Genomic DNA, 20846 nt, shown 5'->3' with positions numbered 1-20846 from the left:
AATTTACATATTTTTAGTAGAGATGGGGTTTCACCATGTTGACCAGGCTGGTCTTGAACTCCTGACCTCATGATCCACATGCCTCAGCCTTCCAAAGTGCTGGAATTATAGGCATGAGCCACCGCACCTGGCCAACCAATCTGAATTCAACAAGTGCCTCCTGCCACTTAGGACACACAGAGGTGTTCCTATGGGAAACAGCACATTCATAAATCAATGCCTGAACCCAGGGTGACTGCTCTGGTGCCATGTCTGGACTCTGTACTCACTGCATCTCACTGTGTGTAGCTGTGTGTTTCTATCAGCAGCCACAGCACAGGCGTCTCCCATGGGGTTGAGAGGTGATCACCAGAGGGGAAAGGCATCTCCAGGATCTAGCATAGCTCAGACTGTTTTTAGGAACACACTTTCCTGGAAGGCATTGATTCGTGTGTGAATTTCTTTTTAAATGTTTCTCTGCTTAACTTAAATGGAGAAACTTGGAACGATGTTCTCCTCTTTTTGAAACCATAAAATGTGAGCAGCACCATGAATTTGTAATAATACATGTCTTTACATGGCTCTTACTGGTGTTTGGCAAATTTCTCGCTGGCAAAACTGAGGCTTCAAGAGCGATAAGGCCTAGAACGTGTCACAAAAAGAGGTGGTGCAGAATCCAAAGTACAATTCACACGCTTAGATGCCAAGTAACCTTGTGTGTATGTGCATGTGTGTGCATGAGTGTGTGTTTCTGTCTGTGTGCAGTATTCTTTTTTTTTTTTTTTTTGAGACGGAGTCTTGCCCTGTTACCACGCTGGAGTGCAGTGGCGTGACCTCGGCTCACTGCAACCTCCAACTCCCTGGTTCAAGCGATTCTCCTGCCTCAGACTCCCAAGTAGCTGGGATTACAGGCGCATGCTGCCATGCCCAGCTAGTTTTTGTTATTTTTAGTAGAGACAGGGTTTTACCATGTTGGCCAGAATCTCCTGACCTCATGATCCACCTGCCTACGCCTCCCAAAGTGTTGGGATTACAGGCATGAGCCACTACGCCCAGCCCTGTGTGCAGTATCCATAAGTATAAGCTTGATGAATATTTGCATATGTACACACTGGGCAACCATCATTTAGATCCCAAGTTAGAACATTTCCACTGCCTCATCCCCCTTCTCCTTCGATGGGAGAAGCAGACACTCCCCTGACTCATAGCTGTAGGTCAGTTTGGTTTGTTACTGAATTTCAGATAAATGGATTCATGCTGTATGAGCCACTGGATGTCTGGCTTTTTTCAAAGTAATGTATATGGGACTTACCCATGGTCTTGGGCATACACATGGATATACATTGATATATATATATCGATGAATGTAGCATAATGTATGAATCCATTCTCCTGTTAGAGATCTTTAAACTATAATACACAAATATAACACCGCTCACCTTTGGAAACCTTCCAGTTGCTTCCCATTGTGAGTGGACTGTGCTATCCCAGAGGGAAGGGACAATGCTTCCTTCTTCCATTGCTATATCCCTAGCACAGTGACTGCTCCATAGGCACTTACAATTTTATCTTTGATTAATGAATGCAGTGAGTGACCTGTTAAAGGAATCCACTGAGCTTTAATAGACATTGTCTAGCAATTGGATTTCTCTCCATGTTTATGAAGATCAAAAAGTGTAGTGATTTTTCATTCTCTTGTTTTTCCATGTAAGGTGATTTATGCCATCAGAAATCCCAGAGATGTTCTTGTGTCTGGTTATTTTTTCTGGAGTTTGGTGACAACTTGTAAGAAACCAAAGTCACTAGAAGAATATTTTGAATGGTTCTGCCAAGGAAATGGTGAGTATTTTGTAAAATATGGAAACACAGGAGGTGTTTGGAATCCTTTATCAGACCTCATTCGACACCAAACCTCTTATCTGTACATTCCCCAAACGATGGTTCGAATGATCCATCACCACCGGAGCCCAAATCTACTGCGTCTACTTACTCTCCCATACAGCAGCAGAAGTCTAGCCAACCCCTCAGCCTGCGCCGTGACGAACCGTCCCAGCTCCTTCCTGCATCTCTAGATCCTCAAATACTAGCACAGACAACTCCTCGTCTCCTTTACTCTGCTAATTTGCACTTTTGGAAAGTTGGCTTCTCATTGGCTTCCTGGACAACCCAATCTTGACCTTCCATCATTTTTTTCTGGGATCCTTTTTCCAAAACTTCCTTAACATTCTATTTCTATCTGTCTCAAAAGTGTTTTTGTGTGTGTGTGTGTTTGTGTGTGTGTGTGTGTGTGTGTGTGTGTGTGTGTGTGTGTTTTAATGATCCCTGGATCTCTATTGTTTAATAATGCAGAATTTCTGGGAATTTTTTTTAAGGATTTTTAAGTTTGCAATTTTTCTGAAAACTATAGGACAAGTTTCTGTCTCAGCTGCGAAACGTCTTCCCCTCTCTATCAGTTACAGATGACTTCACTGGAAACAGCTACAGACACCTCTAATTCAGTATGTTCAAATCTGAACCCAGTTTCTTCCATACCCCAAATATTTCCACTCCACCTCTCACCCAAGGGCCATAGTGATTCTGTCATTTCACAAGCATCCTCGTTTTCCCCTCCCATTCCTCTGCAGCCCTCACCGCTTTTCTTTATCTGATTAATCGCATCCTACTGCCTTGGTTAATGTCTTCGTTCTGGTCTCCGCTCACATGTTGCTGTTCCAGGATCCTTGGGGAGTCACGTCATGAGCTTGAAACCTCTGTGGCCAGTGGTGCCTTTGCCCAATTTTTGCTTGGGCCTGCTGGATTCATTCTGCCCACTCGGCCTGGCAGGCTGCGCTCAGCTTGCACTACCAGCCTGGATCCCACGCCTACCAAGGACAAGCCAGGCATGGAGTAGTGAGGGAGGTAGGTGAGAAGCGTAGGGTCCAGCCACCCGGCACAGCCAGGCATGCTGGCTGCGGTGGAATGGGCAGCTCCAGGCACTGGTATGAGAGCTGGCTCCCTGCAAGCCTGCGGCTACACCAAGCATACCATAAGCAGCTTCCACAGCTGACACCCGGTGCTCAGAAGCGTGGAGATGTCAGGAACTGCACAGCCTTAGAGAAGACATCACAGGTCTGGTGTGGGAAGCTTCTAAGTTTGAGCTCCCTGAATGGCTGCAGCTCTTCTCTTCATCTCTCTTCTCATCTCCCACAATGTGGTGAGCACTGGGGGGTGTTTCAGCCCTGTGTGTGTTGCAGCTTTTTTAGCCCCAGCATTTGGCAGGTCCTGAGTTCTTGTTCTGCATCCAGGAAGAATGAGGTAGGCAGACAAGTGCAGGGTGAGCAAGATGAAGAAGAGCTCTACTGAGCAGTAGAGCAGCTCAGAGGAGGTCCGCAGGCGGTAGCTCCTCTCTGCTAGGCAGGTCATCCCTGCAAGCGTTCAGCTCTCAGCTGAGAGGGTAGCTCCTGGCCACCCCATCATCTCTCCGTCCTCTGGAGTCTGGCTGAGAATGGGGTTTTTATGGGCGTCAGAGGAGAAGTGCATGCTGATTGGTTCATGAGTGACCATGGTTGGGCCCAGGGAAACACACCACAAGTTCTCTCTCTGGACCATCCACTCAGCCTCCAGGCTTCAGCCCTCCCTGGCTTGAAGGTGAGGCCTCAACAGGAACCAGCCTGCTTCTGCCCAGGAGCCCATCTGCTTCCTGTGCTGTTCATGGTGCCCAAGGGCTGGCTGCAGGCCAGTGCTGGGCTGTCCTCAGGCCCCCTTTAGCCTTTCTCCATGCTCATCAATGCGCAAAGTCTGAAGGGGGCCGAGGTGGCAGAGGGCTAGCATGTCAGCACTGCCCCAAGCATGCACACACTCGTCAGGGCTGCAATAGTGACCAGGTTTGGCCTCATTCTTACTCCTAGATCAGAGTGGGCATAGGCAGCGGGGAGAGGCCAGGTAGTGGGAACAGACATCCTCGAGCCTGGGGGGACAAGGAAGGCCTTCCCAGGCCCCCAAGAGTGCAGAGAGATACCTGGGTCCATAGCCACAGCTGTGTAGCTGCAGCTGCACCCAGGAAACCAGGGCTCCTGCCTGCTCCCAGCCTCCAACAGACAGAGAGGCCAGGTCCACAGTCCCAACTTGGGCAGCTGCAGTCATGTCCAGGAGGGCAGGGGGTTGCTGCCTGCTCCCGGCTCCCACTGGTTCTGTGGAGCATGGCTCCACCCTGGGCCCGGCTCTGCCTCCACCCTGGGCCCGGCTCTGCCTCGGAGCCCCTCTCTGCCTGCCCCTCCATGCCTGATCATGCTGCTCCCCCACTGGTGGGCAACTTGGCCTGGCCCCATTGTGGCGGCCTCCAGGGCGGTGGGCTCCGGGGACTGTTCATCTCTTCCTGGCAGCAGCAGAAAGTCATAGTGGCAATGTGTGGCCAGGGTTCAGAATGGCGGAGGCTCTGGGCCAGCAGTGGGTCCCACTCAGCCACGCAAGGGTTGGGATAGTGCAGTTTTCTGCCTTGGGGATGTGGGGCACTGCGGATGTGGGGCACTGGGGTCCCACTGATGGCCCAGTGCTGCCATCACTGCTGCATTTAGGGAAGCCTACTTCTATTTTTTTTTTTTTTTTTTTTTTTTTTGAGACAGAGTCTTGTTGCTCTATCACCCAGGCTAGAGTGCAATGGAGTGATCTCGGTTCACTGCAACCTCCACCTCCCAGGTTCAAGTGATTCTCCTGCCTCAGCCTCCCTAGTAGCTGGGATTATAGGTGTGCACCACCATGCCTGGCTAATTTTTGTAGTTTTAGTAGAGACAGGGTTTCTCCATGTTGGCCAAGTCGGTCTCAAACTCCTGACCTCATGATCTGCCCACCTCGGCCTCCCAAAGTGCTGGGATTACAGGCATGAGCCACCGTGCCCGGCCGTGCATGAGTTTTAAAGCACACGTAGGCAAGATATGGGGACAACAGGAAGGTTTACAGGATGCGTCTTCATCAGCCACCGCCATTGATGAGACTTCCCAAGATTCCTGTGATGCCTAAAGTACAATCCAGGCCGCTTTATAAACCCGATGGCAAGATCAAGCATAGCATTAATGAGGAAGTTCTGTCTTCATGTCTGGGCTTTCGACCTGGGGTTTCACTGTTGGCCTTTTTTCTGAAAGACTAACCTGGGGCAAGGCAGGAGATAGGGCTGAAGAGTTCAGCTAGGGTCAGCTCAGCAGGAAATATGATGGCCAGGCTTTGAAGATTGGACTTTATGCTGAGAGCAAACAGTCCAGGGATGGTTGAAAAGGAAATAAACTTAAAAAAAAAAAATCTATTAGCAGATTATTGCAATGTAGCCTAGAGGGGCCAAAGGCTATGCAAGATGAGGACACCAACACGGAGTTCATTGTGCTAAACTAGGTGAGAAGTAGCAGCAGGCAGGGATCAGTGGCTCAAGTTTATAATCCTATCACTTTGGGAGGTCTAGGTGGGAGGGGAACTGAGCCCAAGAGTTCAAGGCCGCAGTGAGCTATGATCGTTTCACTATACTGCAGCTTGGGCAACAGAGCACAACTCTGTCTCTGATAATAAAAATAATAATAGAAGTAACAGTGGCTCTGACTAATAAACTGATGGTAAATGGACATTCATTATCTTAAAAAAGTGTATTGAATGCTTACTATATGGCAAGAATTATGCTAGAACCTGGGGTCTGACAATGAACGAGTCAAAAAGATAACATCTGTATATGGTGACACAGGGAATGAACACATTCATACACACACCTGCTGAGGATGAGTGGGGAAAAATGGCAAGGCAATGAGGATGGGAAGCATTGCTATTTTATGTGATGTTAAAATAGCTCACGCCCGTGATCCCAGCACGCGGCTCACCACAATCTTTGCCTCCTGGGTTCAAGTGATTCTCCTGCCTCAGCCTCCTGAGTAGCTCACAGGCACATGCCACCACGCCTGGCTAATTTTTGTATTTTTAGTACAGATGGGGTTTTGCCCTGTTGGCCAGGCGGCTCTCAAGTGATCTACCCACCTTGGCCTCCCAAAGTGCTGGGATTACAGGCGTGAGCCACCACGCCCGGCCAGAACCGTTTTTAAAAACAAACAAAAAAACCCCGCGAATATTCCTGCTGACTACTTCAGAAAAAAAGGATACAAATAAAAGCAAAAAATAAAAAAATCTGAAGTGAAATGAATTAGGAGACAATCCAGGAAAAGTGAATACTGATTGGATATTAGAAGGTAATAAAGAAGTATTGTATTGGGTTTGTTTGGTCTTTTTTTGGTGTCGTAATGTAAATGATGACATTTTAGCCTGGAGAGATACACTGAAGTATACACAGATGAAATGATATAATGTCTTGGAGTTTTTCTTTCTTTTTTTTTTTTTCTTTTCTGAAATATATTGAGATTTGCTTGATGAACAAAGGAGTTTTTCTAACATAAAACAGTAAGACACTTTGGGAGGCCAAGGTGGGTGGATCACAAGGTCAGGAGTTCAAGACCAGCCTGACCAACATGGTGAAACCCTGTCTCTACTAAAAATACAAAAAAATTAGCAGAGTGTGCTGGTGTGTGCCTGTAATCCCAGCTACTCAGGAGGCTGAGGCAGGAGAATCACTTGAGCCTGGGAGGCGGAGGTTACAGTGAGCTGAGATCGCGCCATTGCACTCCAGCTGGGTGACAGGGCGAGACTCCATCTCAAAAACAAACAAACAAATAAACAAAACAAAAAACCAAAAACAGTAGAAGAGAAAGGGAAAACAAATGAAATGAAACAAAATAAAATGTGTTAGGAATAATAGATCTGATGGGTGCTAGGCTTAATATCTGGGTGATGAAATGCTCTGTACACAGACCCCCATGTTACAAGTTTACCTGTATAACAAACCTGCACGTGTACCCCAAACTTAAAATGAAAGTAAAAAAAAAAAAAAAAAGAAAACATAAAATAGATCAATAAAGGTTGAAGCTAAGCAATGGGTCATGGGAGCTTCTTATCCGTATTGAGCTGTGTGTGTACTGAAAACTCCCTGAGCATGTTGAAATAAATAAATACAAGCACAACTGTTCGGGAATCTAACCTAGCAATGTACTGAAAAGAAATAACAGGGCAGATGTGCATTATGTAAAATTCAAGGATGAATTATGATTAAAATTTACCACGCAATGTACAATTTTGCATGTTAATGGAGAAAATGTGTTATTTCCATCTAATGCAGAAAATGGGGTAAAAATGCAGGATAAACTCTGGATTTTAAAAATTTTTGAAATCAGTATAAAATAGGTAGGAAACTAAGGAGGTTCCGTACCAAATACAGCAAACACAGTATCTAATAATAAAAATATTGAGGAATTCTCTTTAAATTGAGAAAAGGAGCCGGGGGCAGTGGCTCATGCCTGTAATCCCAGCACTTTGGGAGGCTGAGGTGGGTGGATCACCTGAGGTCAGGAGTTTGAGACCAGCCTGGCCAACATGATGAAACTCTATCTCTAGTAAAAATACAAAAAGTTATCCACGCGTGGTGGCAAGTGCCTGTAATCTTAGCTAGTGGGGAGGCTGAGGCAGGAGAATCGCTTGAACCCAGGAAATGGAGGGTGTGGTGAGCCCAGAACGTGCCATTGCACTCCAGCCTGGTGACAGAGCAAGACTCCATCTCAACAAAAAAAAACCTAGAGGTGTGAAAACTCAGCCCTTTAAAATCCCGGGTTCCTGCAGCCTGTGAATGCTGTATTTTTCACCTGCAGTTGGTTGAAGCTACACATGCAGAACCCTTGGATACAGAATGCCAACTGTATATAATGGAATACTATTCAGCCTTAAGAAAGAAGGGAAACCTGTCATTTACAAGAACATGGGTGAATCTGGAGAGCATTATGCTAAGTGAGAGAAGCCAGGCACAGAAAGACAAACACTGTCTAATCTCACATGTGGAATCTTTTTTTTCTTTTTTTTGAGATGGAGTCTCACTCTGTTTTCCCAGGCTGGAGTGCAGTGGTGCAATCTCGGCTCACTGCAACCTCCACCTCCCTAGTTCAAGCCATTCCCCTGCCTCAGCCTCCCGAGTAGCTGGGAGTACAGGTGCACACCACCATGTCCAGCTAAGTTTTTTGTATTTTTAGTAGAGACCAGGTTTCACCATATTGGCCAGACTGATCTCGAACTCCTGACCTCAGGCAATCCACCCACCTTGAACTCCCAAAGTGCTGGGATTACAGACATGAGCCACCGCGCCTGGCCATATGTGGACTCTTAAAACATTGAAGTCCTAGAAGCAGGGAGTAGAAGGGTAGTCAATAAGAGTGGGGGCTTGGTAGGGAGCAGGATTAGGGAGATACTGTTTTTAGTTAGATGAGATGAACAAGCTCTGGGGCTCTGTTGTACAGCATGTTAACGAAAGTCAGGAATAAGGTATTCCATACTTGACAGTTGCTGAAAGACCTGAAGTGTGTTCACTGCCCAAAAAATGGTAAGTATGTGAGGCGATGAATAGGTCAATTAGCTTGATTCTGTCATTTCACAACACATGCCTATATCCAAACATCCTGTTATGCACTGTAAATATATCCAGGTTTTGTCAATTACACTTCAACAAGCTGGTGGGAGGGCAGTGAACATAACAGATGAGATTCCTGCTCTCACAGAGTTTGTAACCTGTCACTCTTTTCTGCCACCCCCATGCAGTGGTATATGGGTCATGGTTTGACCACATTCATGGTTGGATGTCCATGAAAGACAGGGAAAACTTCCTGATACTGAGTTACGAGGAGCTGAAGAAGGTACCCATCACGTTACTGTCAGTGCACACCCTCTCACCGCCTCCTTCTCTTCCTCTAACTTCCCTCCATTTCTCTGTGTCTCCATTCCACCTTTTCAAAGTGTAGCTTGGTGAAGAGTCTTGAGGAGTGAGATTAGCTCCCTGGCCTTGCTTCTGGTTGACCCTTCTCAAGCTTCATGCTCTGTGCTTCATCTTAAAACATCTAAAGAGCCTTTTCCATGCATTGAGAGAATGATGATTTGTGCTAGTACTACTGCTTGTGAAAATTTATCTGGGCAGGACCCATGGTGCTGCTGACAACCTAGTGATGAGAGGGCTTGGGGCGGGGAAGGGGAGGTTGGGACTGGGTAGAAGTGGTTTAGTTCCAAAGATGAGTCCAAATGTCTGGCATCTCAGCTTGACTGACACGAAGAGAAATATGAAGAGAAATAAAAGCATGAAATCAATTTGTATCAATATTCCGAGATGCCAAGTACGGGAGTGACTTGTGACCCAGAGGAAAAGCTGTCAGATGATGCTCAAAACCAGTTAGGGAGATTAAACCATTGAAAAAAGGAGTTGGGCCCTAGGGGCTGGCATGATGGCTCACGTCTGTAATCCCAGCCCTTTGAGACACTGACGTAGGAGAATCCCTTGAGCCCAGGAGTTCAAGGTTGAAGTGAGATATGACTACCATTCCAGTTTGAGTGATAAGAGTGAGACCCCCATCTCTAAAACAAAACAAAACAAAACAAAAAAAACCCTAGGCATTGTCTTTTACTGTTAAGTTGTCCTAAACTCAACCATCCAAAGAAATCCACTTTTTTTTAGATGGAGTCTTGCTCTGTCGCCAGGCTGGAGCACAGTGGCGCGATGTCGGCTCACTGCAACCTCCACCTCCTGGATTCAAGTGATTCTTCTGCCTCAGCCTTCTGAGTAACTGGGACTACAGGTGTGCACCACCATGCCGGGCTAATTTTTGTATTTTTAGTAAAGATGGGGTTTCACCATATTGGCCAGGCAGGTCTCGAACTCCTGACCTCGGGATCCACCTGCCTCGGCCTCCCACAGTGCACGGATTACAGGCGTGAGCCACGGCGCCTGGCTGACTCTTGCATCTTTTACATACTTGGTGCCCTCGCTTCTTTATGTTTTTTTCTTTCTTTCTCCTAGTTGCATCCAACTCAATCTCTTCTCACGTCTGCATGTTGTTCCTCTCTTCTTCTTCCTCTTCCTCCTCATTCTGCAGTTCCCTCCTTTACATCTTATTTTTTCTGTTGTCTTTCTCTTTATATCCTTGCTCTTGTCTTTTCTTCTTTTAGGACACAAGTAAAACTGTAGAGAAGATATGTCAATTCCTGGGAAAGACGTTAGAACCCGAAGAACTGAAATTAATCCTCAAGAACAGCTCCTTTCAGGCCATGAAAGAAAACAAGATGTCCAATTATTCCTTCGTGGATGGTACTTTTTTAAGGAATGAATTACCACTTATACGAAAAGGTAAAAGAAAATGCTCTCGTTTCAAAATATGCCAGAATACATGGCACACATGCCTGTGCTTACATCGGGTCCTAACAGTTGAGATGAAAGAGTGTTTGAATTTATCAGCTTTAATTGCTCATCACTCAGATAACTTCTCCCGAAGCCTCATCAAGGAGCTTCTTCTCATGGTGTCCATGTGGGCTGCGGGCACATGGGGAAAGTTGATAAGTTTTTTTTGTGTGTTTTTCTTTTTTTTTTTGAGACGGAGTTTCACTCATGTTACCCAGGCTGGAGTGCAATGGCGTGATCTCGGCTCACCGCAACCTCCGCCTCCTGGGTTCAGGCAATTCTCCTGCCTCAGCCTCCTGAGTAGCTGGGATTACAGGCACGTGCCACCATGCCCAACTGATTTTTTGTATTTTTAGTGGAGACGGGGTTTCACCATGTTGACCAGGATGGTCTCGATCTCTTGACCTCGTGATCCACCCGCCTCGGCCTCCCAAAGTGCTGGGATTACAGGCTTGAGCCACCGCGCCCGGCCTCGAAAGTTGATAAGTTTTTTAAGTCAAAATGGGTTTCTGGATGGAATCTAATCCAGTAAGAGGAATTAGAGAAGAGGAAATTTGGAAGAAGACATGTATATGCACAGAGAGAACATGAAAGAACAGGTGCTTGCAAGGCACCAATCGCATATTGGCCATTCTGCTATTTAATATATTACTTGTGTTCACATAAATTAAAAATAATAGTTTTTATTAATTTATATATACATATTATTCTATATTTATCAATTTAATTAATACAATAAACTATTCCAGGAGGAGACAGCAGATCTGAGAGCCGTTTCCATGGGAATAATGCCCAAGGCACTCCATATTTACATTACACTAATTCTATATTTATATTACATTAATCTTTGTACATTATTATTAATATATTTTAACTTAAGCCAATATGTAAACATTAATTTATGTAATATAAGAAATAATAGTATAACCATGGAATTAAGAGTATGATTTCTGGTGTCAAAATATTTGGCTTCAAATCCATGTTCATTGATTTAATTGTGTTACCTCTTCAGGCCCTTATTTTCCCTCATCTGTAAAAGGGAGGAAAAAATTAGTACTTTTTAGATTATTTTATTCATACATTCAATAAGTATTTATTGAGCCGTTACTCTCTGCCGGCCACTCTTTGGAACACTGGATGTTTGGCAATCTAAAAAGTAAATGTTGTGCCTTTCTGAAGGTTACATATGTTAGGGATACATGCCACGCATGTAAACCACAGAATGGAAATAAACACAAAGAGCCTGTCCTACGTGATAAGTGTTACGAGGTGACATACAGCAAGCATGGGGAGTGACCTCTAAATTGGGTGGCGAAAGGGAACCTTGCTAAGAACTTGCATTGGAACAAAGACTTGAAAAAAGCAAACCGGGCCAGGTGCAGTGGCTCTTGCCTGTAATCCCAGCACTTTGGGAGGCCAAATGGGCAGATCACCTAAGGTCAGGAGTTCGAGACCAGCCTGAACAACAAGGTGAAACCCCATCTCTACTAAAAATACAATATTAACTGGGCATGGGGGTGGGCACCTGTAATCCCAGCCACTTGGAGGCTGAGGCAGGAGAATCATTTGAAACCGGGAGGCGGAGGTTGCTGTGAGCTGAGACTGCACCATTGCACTCCAGCCTGGGGAACAAGAGCGAAACTTCATCTCAAAAAAACAAAAAAAGAAAAGAAAAGAAAAGAGGCTAACAGACAAGTGATGAACCAATCTGACAGCAGCATTCCAGGGAGAAGGAGCGTGAGATGCCAGTAGTCTAAGGAGTGGGGACGCCTGCTGTGTTTGAGGCAGAATCAGAAGTCCCAGTGTGAGTCGAGTGATGGAGAGGGCAGTCACAGGAAATGGGGTCAGAGTCACCGGCAATGGGATCCATGGGCCGAATCACCTGGATTCCTGTAAATGCCTCAACCACTTGTACTGAGCGAAACCAAGAGTCCTTGGAGAATCTGAGCAGAGAAGTGGCACGATCTGGTGTAGCTTCTCGAGGCATGAAGAGGACTGTGATGCTGAGACTAACTTATGAAGGAGAATGATTAAACACGGAGACCGGTTACAAGTGTACTGCAATCATCCAGGTGAAAAACGATGTTGGCTTGGGTCAAGGTGGTAGAAACAGAGGTGGCGAGACATGGCTAGGTTCTGCACATATCAGAAAATATGCAGGCATTGTTGCTGATGAACTGTGCACAGGATGGGCTAGGAGAGAGGGGAAGGCAGGAAATTGTTTCCAGGTAGGTAGAAATGTTATGTTACCAGGCAGAATAGGAGTCCACCAATGAACCACTGGTCATTCTTCTATGTTAGCTACAATGTCAATGTCAGGTCCATGGCAGGAACAGACAAAACAGGTGTTTTGAGGTTGTTTTTTTTTTTTTTTTTTTTTTTTTTTTTGAGATGGAGTTTCACTCTCACCCAGGCTGGAGTGCAGTGGTGCAATCTGGGCTCACTGCAACCTGCAACTCCTGGGTTCAAGTGATTCTCATGCCTCAGCCTCCCAAGCAGCTGGGACTACAGGTGCACGCCACCACACCTGGCTAATTTTTGTATTTTTAGTAGACGTGGAGTTCTGCCATGTTGGCCAGGCTGGTCTTGAACTCCTGACCTCAGGTGATCTGCCTACCTTGGCCTCCAAAACTGCTGAGATTACAGGTGTGAACCACCGCACCTGGCCAGGGGGTCTTAAGACCTATCCCTCCATCTGACTTGAGTCTCTGTTTCATGTTTCCAGACATACCTGGGGACTGGAAAAACCACCTCACAGTGGTCCAAGCAGAAGCCTTTGATAAACTGTTCCAGAAGAAGATGGCAGACCTCCCTCGAGAGCTGTTCCCATGGGAATAGCGTCCGAAACACTTTGGGTCTTATATGGATACTGACATGTGTTCTTTTCTCCTTGTACACGTGCCTGTACATCCTGAAACCTTAAATTATCAAATCTTTCCATCTTTGACTACATTCTGGCTTAAAATTACCAGGGTTCCCCTATGCGTGTCATGGCGTCCCAAACGTTTGAAATGTTTGTAGTGTTTCAAACATGTAGAAGGCTGCAGAAATAATAATAATATCCAAAAGTGTGTGTGCCGGTGTTTTATAATATAAGAAACAGCTGGAGTAATAGATTTTAGAGCAAATAATAATAACAATTAAAATAAGAATTAACCTTGCAGGAGCAGTTAAGACTCCTTTTCCTCTTTTCTCTCCCTCCCTCCCTCCCTTCCTCCCTTCCTTTTTCTTTTTTTTTTTTTTTTTTTTTTTTTTGGAGACGGAGTTTCGCTCTTGTTACCCAGGCTGGAGTGCAATGGCGCGATCTCGGCTCACCGCAACCTCCGCCTCCTGGGTTCAGGCAATTCTCCTGCCCCAGCCTCCTGAATAGCTGGGACTACAGGCACGCGCCACCATGCCCAGCTGATTTTTTGTAGTTTTAGTAGAGACGGGGTTTCACCGTGTTGACCAGGATGGTCTCGATCTCTTGACCTCGTGATCCACCCGCCTCGGCCTCCCAAAGTGCTGGGATTACCTCCCTTCCTTTTTCCATCCTTCCTTTGAGTCTCCCTCTGTCACCCAGGCTGAAGTGCAGTGGTGCAATCTCGGATCACCGCAACCTCCACCTCCTGGGTTCAAGCGATTCTCCTGCCTCAGCCTCCTGAGTAGCTGGGATTACAGGCATGCACCACCATGCCCAGCTAATTTTTGTATTTTTAGTACAGATGGGGTTTCTCCATGTTGGTCAGGCTGCTCTTGAACTCCCAACCTCGAGTGATCTGCCCGCCTTGGCCTCCAAAAGTGCTGGGATTACAGGCGGGAGCCACTGTGCCCGGCCTCCTTTTCCTTCACATGTATCTCCATGGCTCATTATTATTCTCACCTTGAGGAGTATAATTCTGTGCTGTTTGATGATAAACAATAAATGGTATTTGTGGAGGCTTTAAAAACATATAAATGGCAGATGGCGTAATGAATTCATTGACTTACACTTCTACTCAGCGCTTTATAGTTCAGTTTCACCTGTGTTGATGTATACAGATTAGTTCATGGTTTGGTCTTTAGACTTATAACATCATCTAGTTACTGGTCCTCCTGTGAATAACTTTGGTTTTCTTCCCACTCAAAAATAGGGAAATTTAAATGGGGAAAATTTTCCCTCCTTAAAGCACTGCTGTGGTAGACCTGATGTGAGCAAAGATGAGAGATTTCTGGAATGTATATCTACAGGTGAACTGGATGGCCCAGTGGTCTTCATCTTGATTAGGTGTGGTCAAAGTTTTCTCCCATAGTTTTAAACCAACTGATATTCCCATCGACAAGGCATAGTGATTCCAGGGGCTCTAGCCCCTCCCCGGCACTAGCATTTTCAGACAGTTCGCTGTATTTTGTAACTTTCTGAACATAAAATATCTTCTTGTTGTCTGAATTTTCATTTTTTCAGGTGATTAGTGGGCTTTAATGATTTTTTCTTTAGGAAACACTGGGTATTTCTCCTGTATCACCTGTATAGTATGTATTTTGCCAATTTTTCTGCTATGCTGCTCATTTTTGGTACATTCTTATTAATTTCTGGTTACTGATCCTTTGTCCAACCATTGTGGAAGACAGTGTGGCGATTCCTCAAGGATCTAGAACCAGAAATACCATTTGACCCAGCAATCCTATTACTGGGTATACACCCAAAGGAATATAAATCATTCTACTGTAAAGACACGTGCACGTGTATGTTTATTTCAGCACCGTTCACAATAGCAAACGCTTGGAACCAACCCGAATGCCCATCAGTGATAGACTGGATAAAGAAAATGTGGCACATATATACCATGGAACACTATGCAGCCATAAAAAAGAGTGAGTTCATGTCCTTTGCAGGGACATGGATGAAGCTGGAAACCATTACTCTCAGCAAACTAATATGAGAACAGAAAAACAAACACTGCATGTTCTCACTCATAAGTGGGAGTTGAATAATGAGAACACATGGACACAGGGAAAGGAACATCACACACCAGAGCCTGTTGCAGGGTGGGGGGCTGGGGAGGGATAGCATTAGGAGAAATACCTGATGTAGATGATGGGTTGATGGATGCAGCAAAGCACCACGGCATGTGTATACCTATGTAACAAACCTGCACATTCTGCACATGTGTCCCAGGATTTAAAGTATAATAATAATAATAATGATGAGAGAGAGAGAGAGAGAGAGAGAGAGAGAGAGAGAGAGAGAGAAGGAAATAAAAGTCAGGCAGTTTGGAAAAGAAGAAATTGTGTTTATTTGCAGATATCACGAAATATGCCAAAATTAAAAAACCAAACAACAATAACAAAAAACTAGAGCTGGCTGGGTGCAGTGCCACATACCTGTAATCTCAGCACTCTGGAGGCCAAGGCAGGAGGATCTCTAGCGCACAGGAGTTTGAGACCAACCTGAGTAACATAGCAAGACTCTGTCTCTATAAATATAAAACGCAAGCCAAAAGAAACTACTACAGCCAACAAATGAGACTGAGCAAGATCACAGAATACAAGAGCAACACATAGAAATTACCTGTACTTCAGTAGGGCAGCAAAGTACCACTGAACACTAAAAACTGGAAATACCACTTATAACAACTCCCCATAAAAAGAAAGCATAAGCATAAATAAAATACATATAGGATATATTGCTGAAAATTACAAAGGGCGAAGGAAATAAATAAAAGACCTATGTATATGGAAAGACATACTGTGTTTACGGTTGGGAAGAATAAATGTGGTGAAGATGTCTGTTCTCTTCAAACTGAACTAAAGGTTTAAAACAGTCACAATTAAAATGCCAACAATACGTTTGGTAGATACAGACAAACTGAGTCTCGAATTTGTATGGGGCGGCAAAGCAACCGAGGCAGCTTAAACAATATTGAAAAATGGAAATAAAGCTGGAGGAATTTCACTCCCTCATTTTAATACTTACTATTCAGATACAGTAATAAATCTAGTATGGAGAAAGAGCAATCGAATGGTACAGCATAGAGAATCCAGAAATGGACCCATACAAATATAACCAGTGATTTTAATTTTGGCGATTGTGCAAAATGAATGAAGAAAGGATATTTTTTCAGTAAATAATGCTACATATTAACGTCGGCCTAAACTTCACACCTCGTAAAATACTAATTCACAATGAATCACAGATCTAAATATAAAACAGAATGCTATAAACTTTGAGAAGAAAACACAGGAGAAAATCTTCATGACCCAGAGTTAGACGTGACATCAGAGGCAAAGCCCGTAATAAAACAAGTGGTAAATCAGACCTTGTAAAGAAGGTTTTTTTTTCACTTGTTTCTGTACTGTTTATAAATTAGCTATTATACCAACACCTTTGTGTCTGGATTCCCTTACACAGCATGATGTTCATGAGATTCACGGTTATGTATAGTATTTCATTGTGTGAATGTACCACAATTTATTTTGTTCATTATATTGTTGATGGGAGTTTGGGAAGTTTCTAACTTGGGGTCTAATCCTTAATGCACTTTTCAACATGTCTTTTTTTTGTGAAAATTGTTGCTGTACCTTGAAATAATTTGTCAGATGGGTAAGTATTGCTAATGCTTTTTCAATGTTTAACCTTAAAAAAATGAGAGCTGCAAAACTGAACTAAAAACGTTTCTAATATCATGGCATTTTTCTCAGTTAAGTCGCTATGGAGATATTCTCTGCTGCAGAAGAACGTTGTGGGGTATCATATCAGCCACTGGATGCTCTTTGAGGGGAGGTAATTCTCATCTTTGAGAGGGATGAAGTAAATTTGGAAAGAATTATATTATTTTTCATAAGTACAAAAGGTCAGACAGTTGGGTAGCATGATGAAATACTTCCAGCAATTCTCTCCAGTCTCTGGTTTTTCTCAGGTCCATAAGCCAAATAAATCATAAAACAGTTGCTTGAGCAATAAAAGAACACAAAGCCACCGACCAGCAGAAGGATGGTGTGTATGGCTTTGATTTCAGGAGGTGGCTGGGAAGAGAGGCTGGAGCTGCGCAGATGCTGGGCTCTCCTGTGGTGTCCGTGGAGAAGGCTCACCAAGTACGTGCTGGTCCCGACCATGAGAACCACGAACAGGAGATCTCGAATCACCATGACACTGATAAATGCCATTGAGTGGGGGTGTTCATCTTGGTTACTCTGACAGTACACTTGATAATATCCAAATCTAGCAATAGTGAAATTAGCATTGGCTCCTAGGCTAACGATGATTCGAATGTAGATCAGCATGTTGATGATCCAGAAGCAAAGGAGTGAAGAAAAGACATATGTGGTGATTTTGGATTTAAGCCAAGCGCATTTAGAATGAATGGGGCTGATGGTAATGGCTTGAAATGTACTCAGGAGAGAGGTCGTGCAGAGGGAAAGACCCCGGGAAACTCTGTATATGTACAAAGTTACTTTACAACCAACCTCACTCATAAAACGTCTCACTCCAAAGGATGAAATGGTATCTACTATCAACTTGAACGTGATGGTCAAAACATTGACCACTGTCAAGTGTATGACGATCAAATCTATGGGTTTCTTTAGGTGTGGTCCAATTAAGAAGGTACACATATGTAACAGGAAGAGCAGTGAGTTCCCCATAAGTCCAATACAGAATTGAGATATGAGTAAAACCTCAAAAATTATGCCACTTGGAAATCGTATCTTTATGACCTTTTATATGTTTCACTTAGTTCAATCAGGCCTCACATGAAACAAATAGATTATAGGGTGAATGTTAAAATTAATGGAAGAATAGAATGATGAACAGTTCAGCAGGAGGGCGGGATGTTGGAATGTTTAATTCTTCTGTATATCAGACAGGTGTGGCATTTCCAGAGACTGGGTTCCAGGAGACCATGAGAAGCTCAGAGCATAGAAACAGGTGTTATGAAGGTGAAATTCAAAAGCTAACATGCAGCATTCTCATATATTATCTAGGACACATTTGACCTATATGAAAGAGAAATTTGCATATTATATGAATTTATTTCTTCAGAGTATTGGATTGCAAGTTTTCACTAAATCTCTGTGTCTCAAAAACTGACATTTTTATTGTTTAATTAATTAATTAATTAATTGAGATGGAGCTTTGCTCTTGTTGCCCAGGCTGGAGTACAGTGGCGTGATATCAGCTCACTGCAACCTCCGCCTTTTGAGTTCAAGCAATTCCCCTGCCTCAGCCTCCCAAGTAGCTGGGATTACAGGTGCTCACCACCACGCCCAGCTAATTTTTTTGTATTTTTAGTAGAGACGGGGTTTCATCATGTTGGCCAGGCTGGTCTCAAACTCCTGACCTCAGATGATCTACCCGCCTCAGCCTCCCACAGTGCAGGGATTACAGGCATGAGCCACTGCACCCAGCCAAAAGCATTTTTATAGAACATTTTAACCTTAACACATAGAGGATAGCACATATATTTGAAAATATTTTTTGAGGTTTTGGCTGCATTATACAATTCTTCCAAGACAGTGATTATTTTTTTGTTCCAGACAGAGTCTCACTCTGTCACCCAGGCTGGAGTGCAGTGGTGTGATCTTGGCTCACTGCAACCTCTGCCTCCTGGGTTCAAGCGATTCTCCTGCCTCAGCCTCCCAGGTAGCTGAGACTACAGGTGCCTACCACCATGCCTGGCTAATTTTTGTATTGCTAGTAGAGATGGGGTTTCACCATGTTGGCCAGGTGGTCTCAAACTCCTGACTTCAGGTGATCCGCCCACCTCAGCCTCCCAAAATGCTGGGATTACTGGCATGAGTCACTGCGCCTGGCCAATGTTAGGTTTTTAACTTGAGATTTTTTGATGTAGGCATTTGTCACTATAAACTTTCCTCTTAACACTGCTTTACTGTGTTCCAGGGATTCTAGTATGTTTGTTTTCATTAGTTTCCAAGAATTTTTTGATTTCTGCCTTAATTTCATTCTTTATCCAAAAGTCATTCAGAAACAGATGGTCTAATTTACATGTAATCATATGGTTTTGAGAAATCTTCTGGTGTTGAATTCTATTTTTACTATTCTGTGGTCTGAGAGTATGGTTGGTATGATTTTTGCTTTTTTGAATTTGTTGAGAATTGCTTTACAGCTGAACATTAGTGGAAAAACATTCCATGCTCATGGATAGGAAAAATCAATATTGTTAAAATGGTCATACCGCCCAAATAAATTTACAGATTGAATGCAATTCCTATTAAACTACATCATTTTCCATAGAATTAGAAAAAATACTATTCTAAAATTTATATGGAACCGAGACCCTGAATAGCCAGACCAATCCTAAACAAAAAGAACAAGGCCAGAAGCATCACACTACCCAATGTTAAACTATATTACAAGGTTACAATAGCCAGAAAAAAAAAAGCACAGTGTTGGTAGAAGAACAGACACATAGACCAAAGGAAGAGGTTAGAGAACTCGGAAATAAAGCCACACATCTACCTGGTCTTTCACAAGGTCGACAATAGCAACCAGTGGGAAAGGGATTTCCTATTCAGTAGAGGAAACTAACTTGCCATGCACTGAAGAATAAAACTGGACGCCTTCCTTTCGCCACATGCAAAAAGCAACTCAGGATGGACCAGAGATTTAAATATAAGACCTAAAACTATAAAAACTAGAAGAAAACCTAGGACATACCATTCTGGCCATAGACCTTGAATAAAATTATAACAAGTTACTAAATAAATAATTGAACAAGAAAAATTAACACATATCTTAATATGTTCCAATATAATAAATGTATTTCTAGATAATCACTTAGTGACAGAAAACTGTATCACAGAAATCTATCATGGGAAGTCCACCGTGTAAATAAACGTGAAGACTAGACAAGAACCATAGAGGAAAATGGTGACATTAGAAATACAATAGCAAAGTCAATCCTAAAAAGCAAACAGCAGCCAGGTTCGGTGGCTCACGCCTGTAATTCCAGCACTGTGGGAGGCCGAGGTGGGCAGATTACCTGAGGCCAGGAGTTTGAGACTATTTTTATTATAGAAATAAACAATAAAAATGTCAGTTTTTGAGACAAATTTAGTGAAGACATAAATTCATATAACTGCAAATTTCTCTTTTATATAGGTCAAACATGTCCTAGGTAATATATGAGAATGCTGGGTGTTAGCATTTGAATTTCACCTTTTTCATAACACCTACTTCTATGCTCTAATCTTCTCATGGCCAACATGGTGGAACCCCATCTCCACTAAAAATACAAAAATTAACCAGACGTTGTGGCACACACCTGTAATCCCAGCTACTCGGGAGGCTGAGGCAGGAGAATTGCTTGAGCCCAGGAGACAGAGGTTGCAGTGAGCGGTGACTGCACCACTGCACTCCAGCCTGGCGGACAGAGGGAGACTCTGTCTCACATCAAAAAAAAAAAAAAAAAGAAAAAAAGAAAAGAAACAAATTGACTTGATGCAGGTGAAAGTGGAAATTCAAACAAAACAGCCATAAAATGGAAAGAAATATTAATAACAAAGTCAAATGTCAGTTTTCTGAAAACAATAATAAAACTAAGAAACTTCTAATGAGACTGGGCCATTTTCACTAAGACATATACATATCAGAGTTAAAAACTCTTTTTTTTTTTTTTTTTTTTTT

The 20846-nt window shown here is 43.6% G+C and overlaps 1 protein-coding gene across 1 annotated transcript in view; it reads left to right on the top strand.

The window, feature by feature from the left end:
• The window catches only part of LOC116539518 (bile salt sulfotransferase-like), a 16728-nt gene extending 3414 nt beyond the window's left edge, over positions 1–13314 (top strand). The window contains exons 3-6 of the mRNA XM_032262493.1: positions 1692–1818; positions 8620–8714; positions 10015–10192; positions 12969–13314. Coding sequence (XP_032118384.1) covers positions 1692–1818; positions 8620–8714; positions 10015–10192; positions 12969–13081 — 513 coding nt within the window. The 3' untranslated portion in view covers positions 13082–13314. The remainder of the gene's footprint in view (positions 1–1691; positions 1819–8619; positions 8715–10014; positions 10193–12968) is intronic.
• The last annotated feature ends 7532 nt before the right edge of the window (positions 13315–20846 follow it).

Source organism: Sapajus apella, unplaced genomic scaffold (genome assembly GCF_009761245.1).
Source record: "Sapajus apella isolate SASKATOON/1434 unplaced genomic scaffold, GSC_monkey_1.0 scaffold130, whole genome shotgun sequence".
Classification (NCBI taxonomy): Eukaryota; Metazoa; Chordata; class Mammalia; order Primates; family Cebidae; genus Sapajus; species Sapajus apella.
This window is presented reverse-complemented; position numbering and strand designations above follow the sequence as displayed.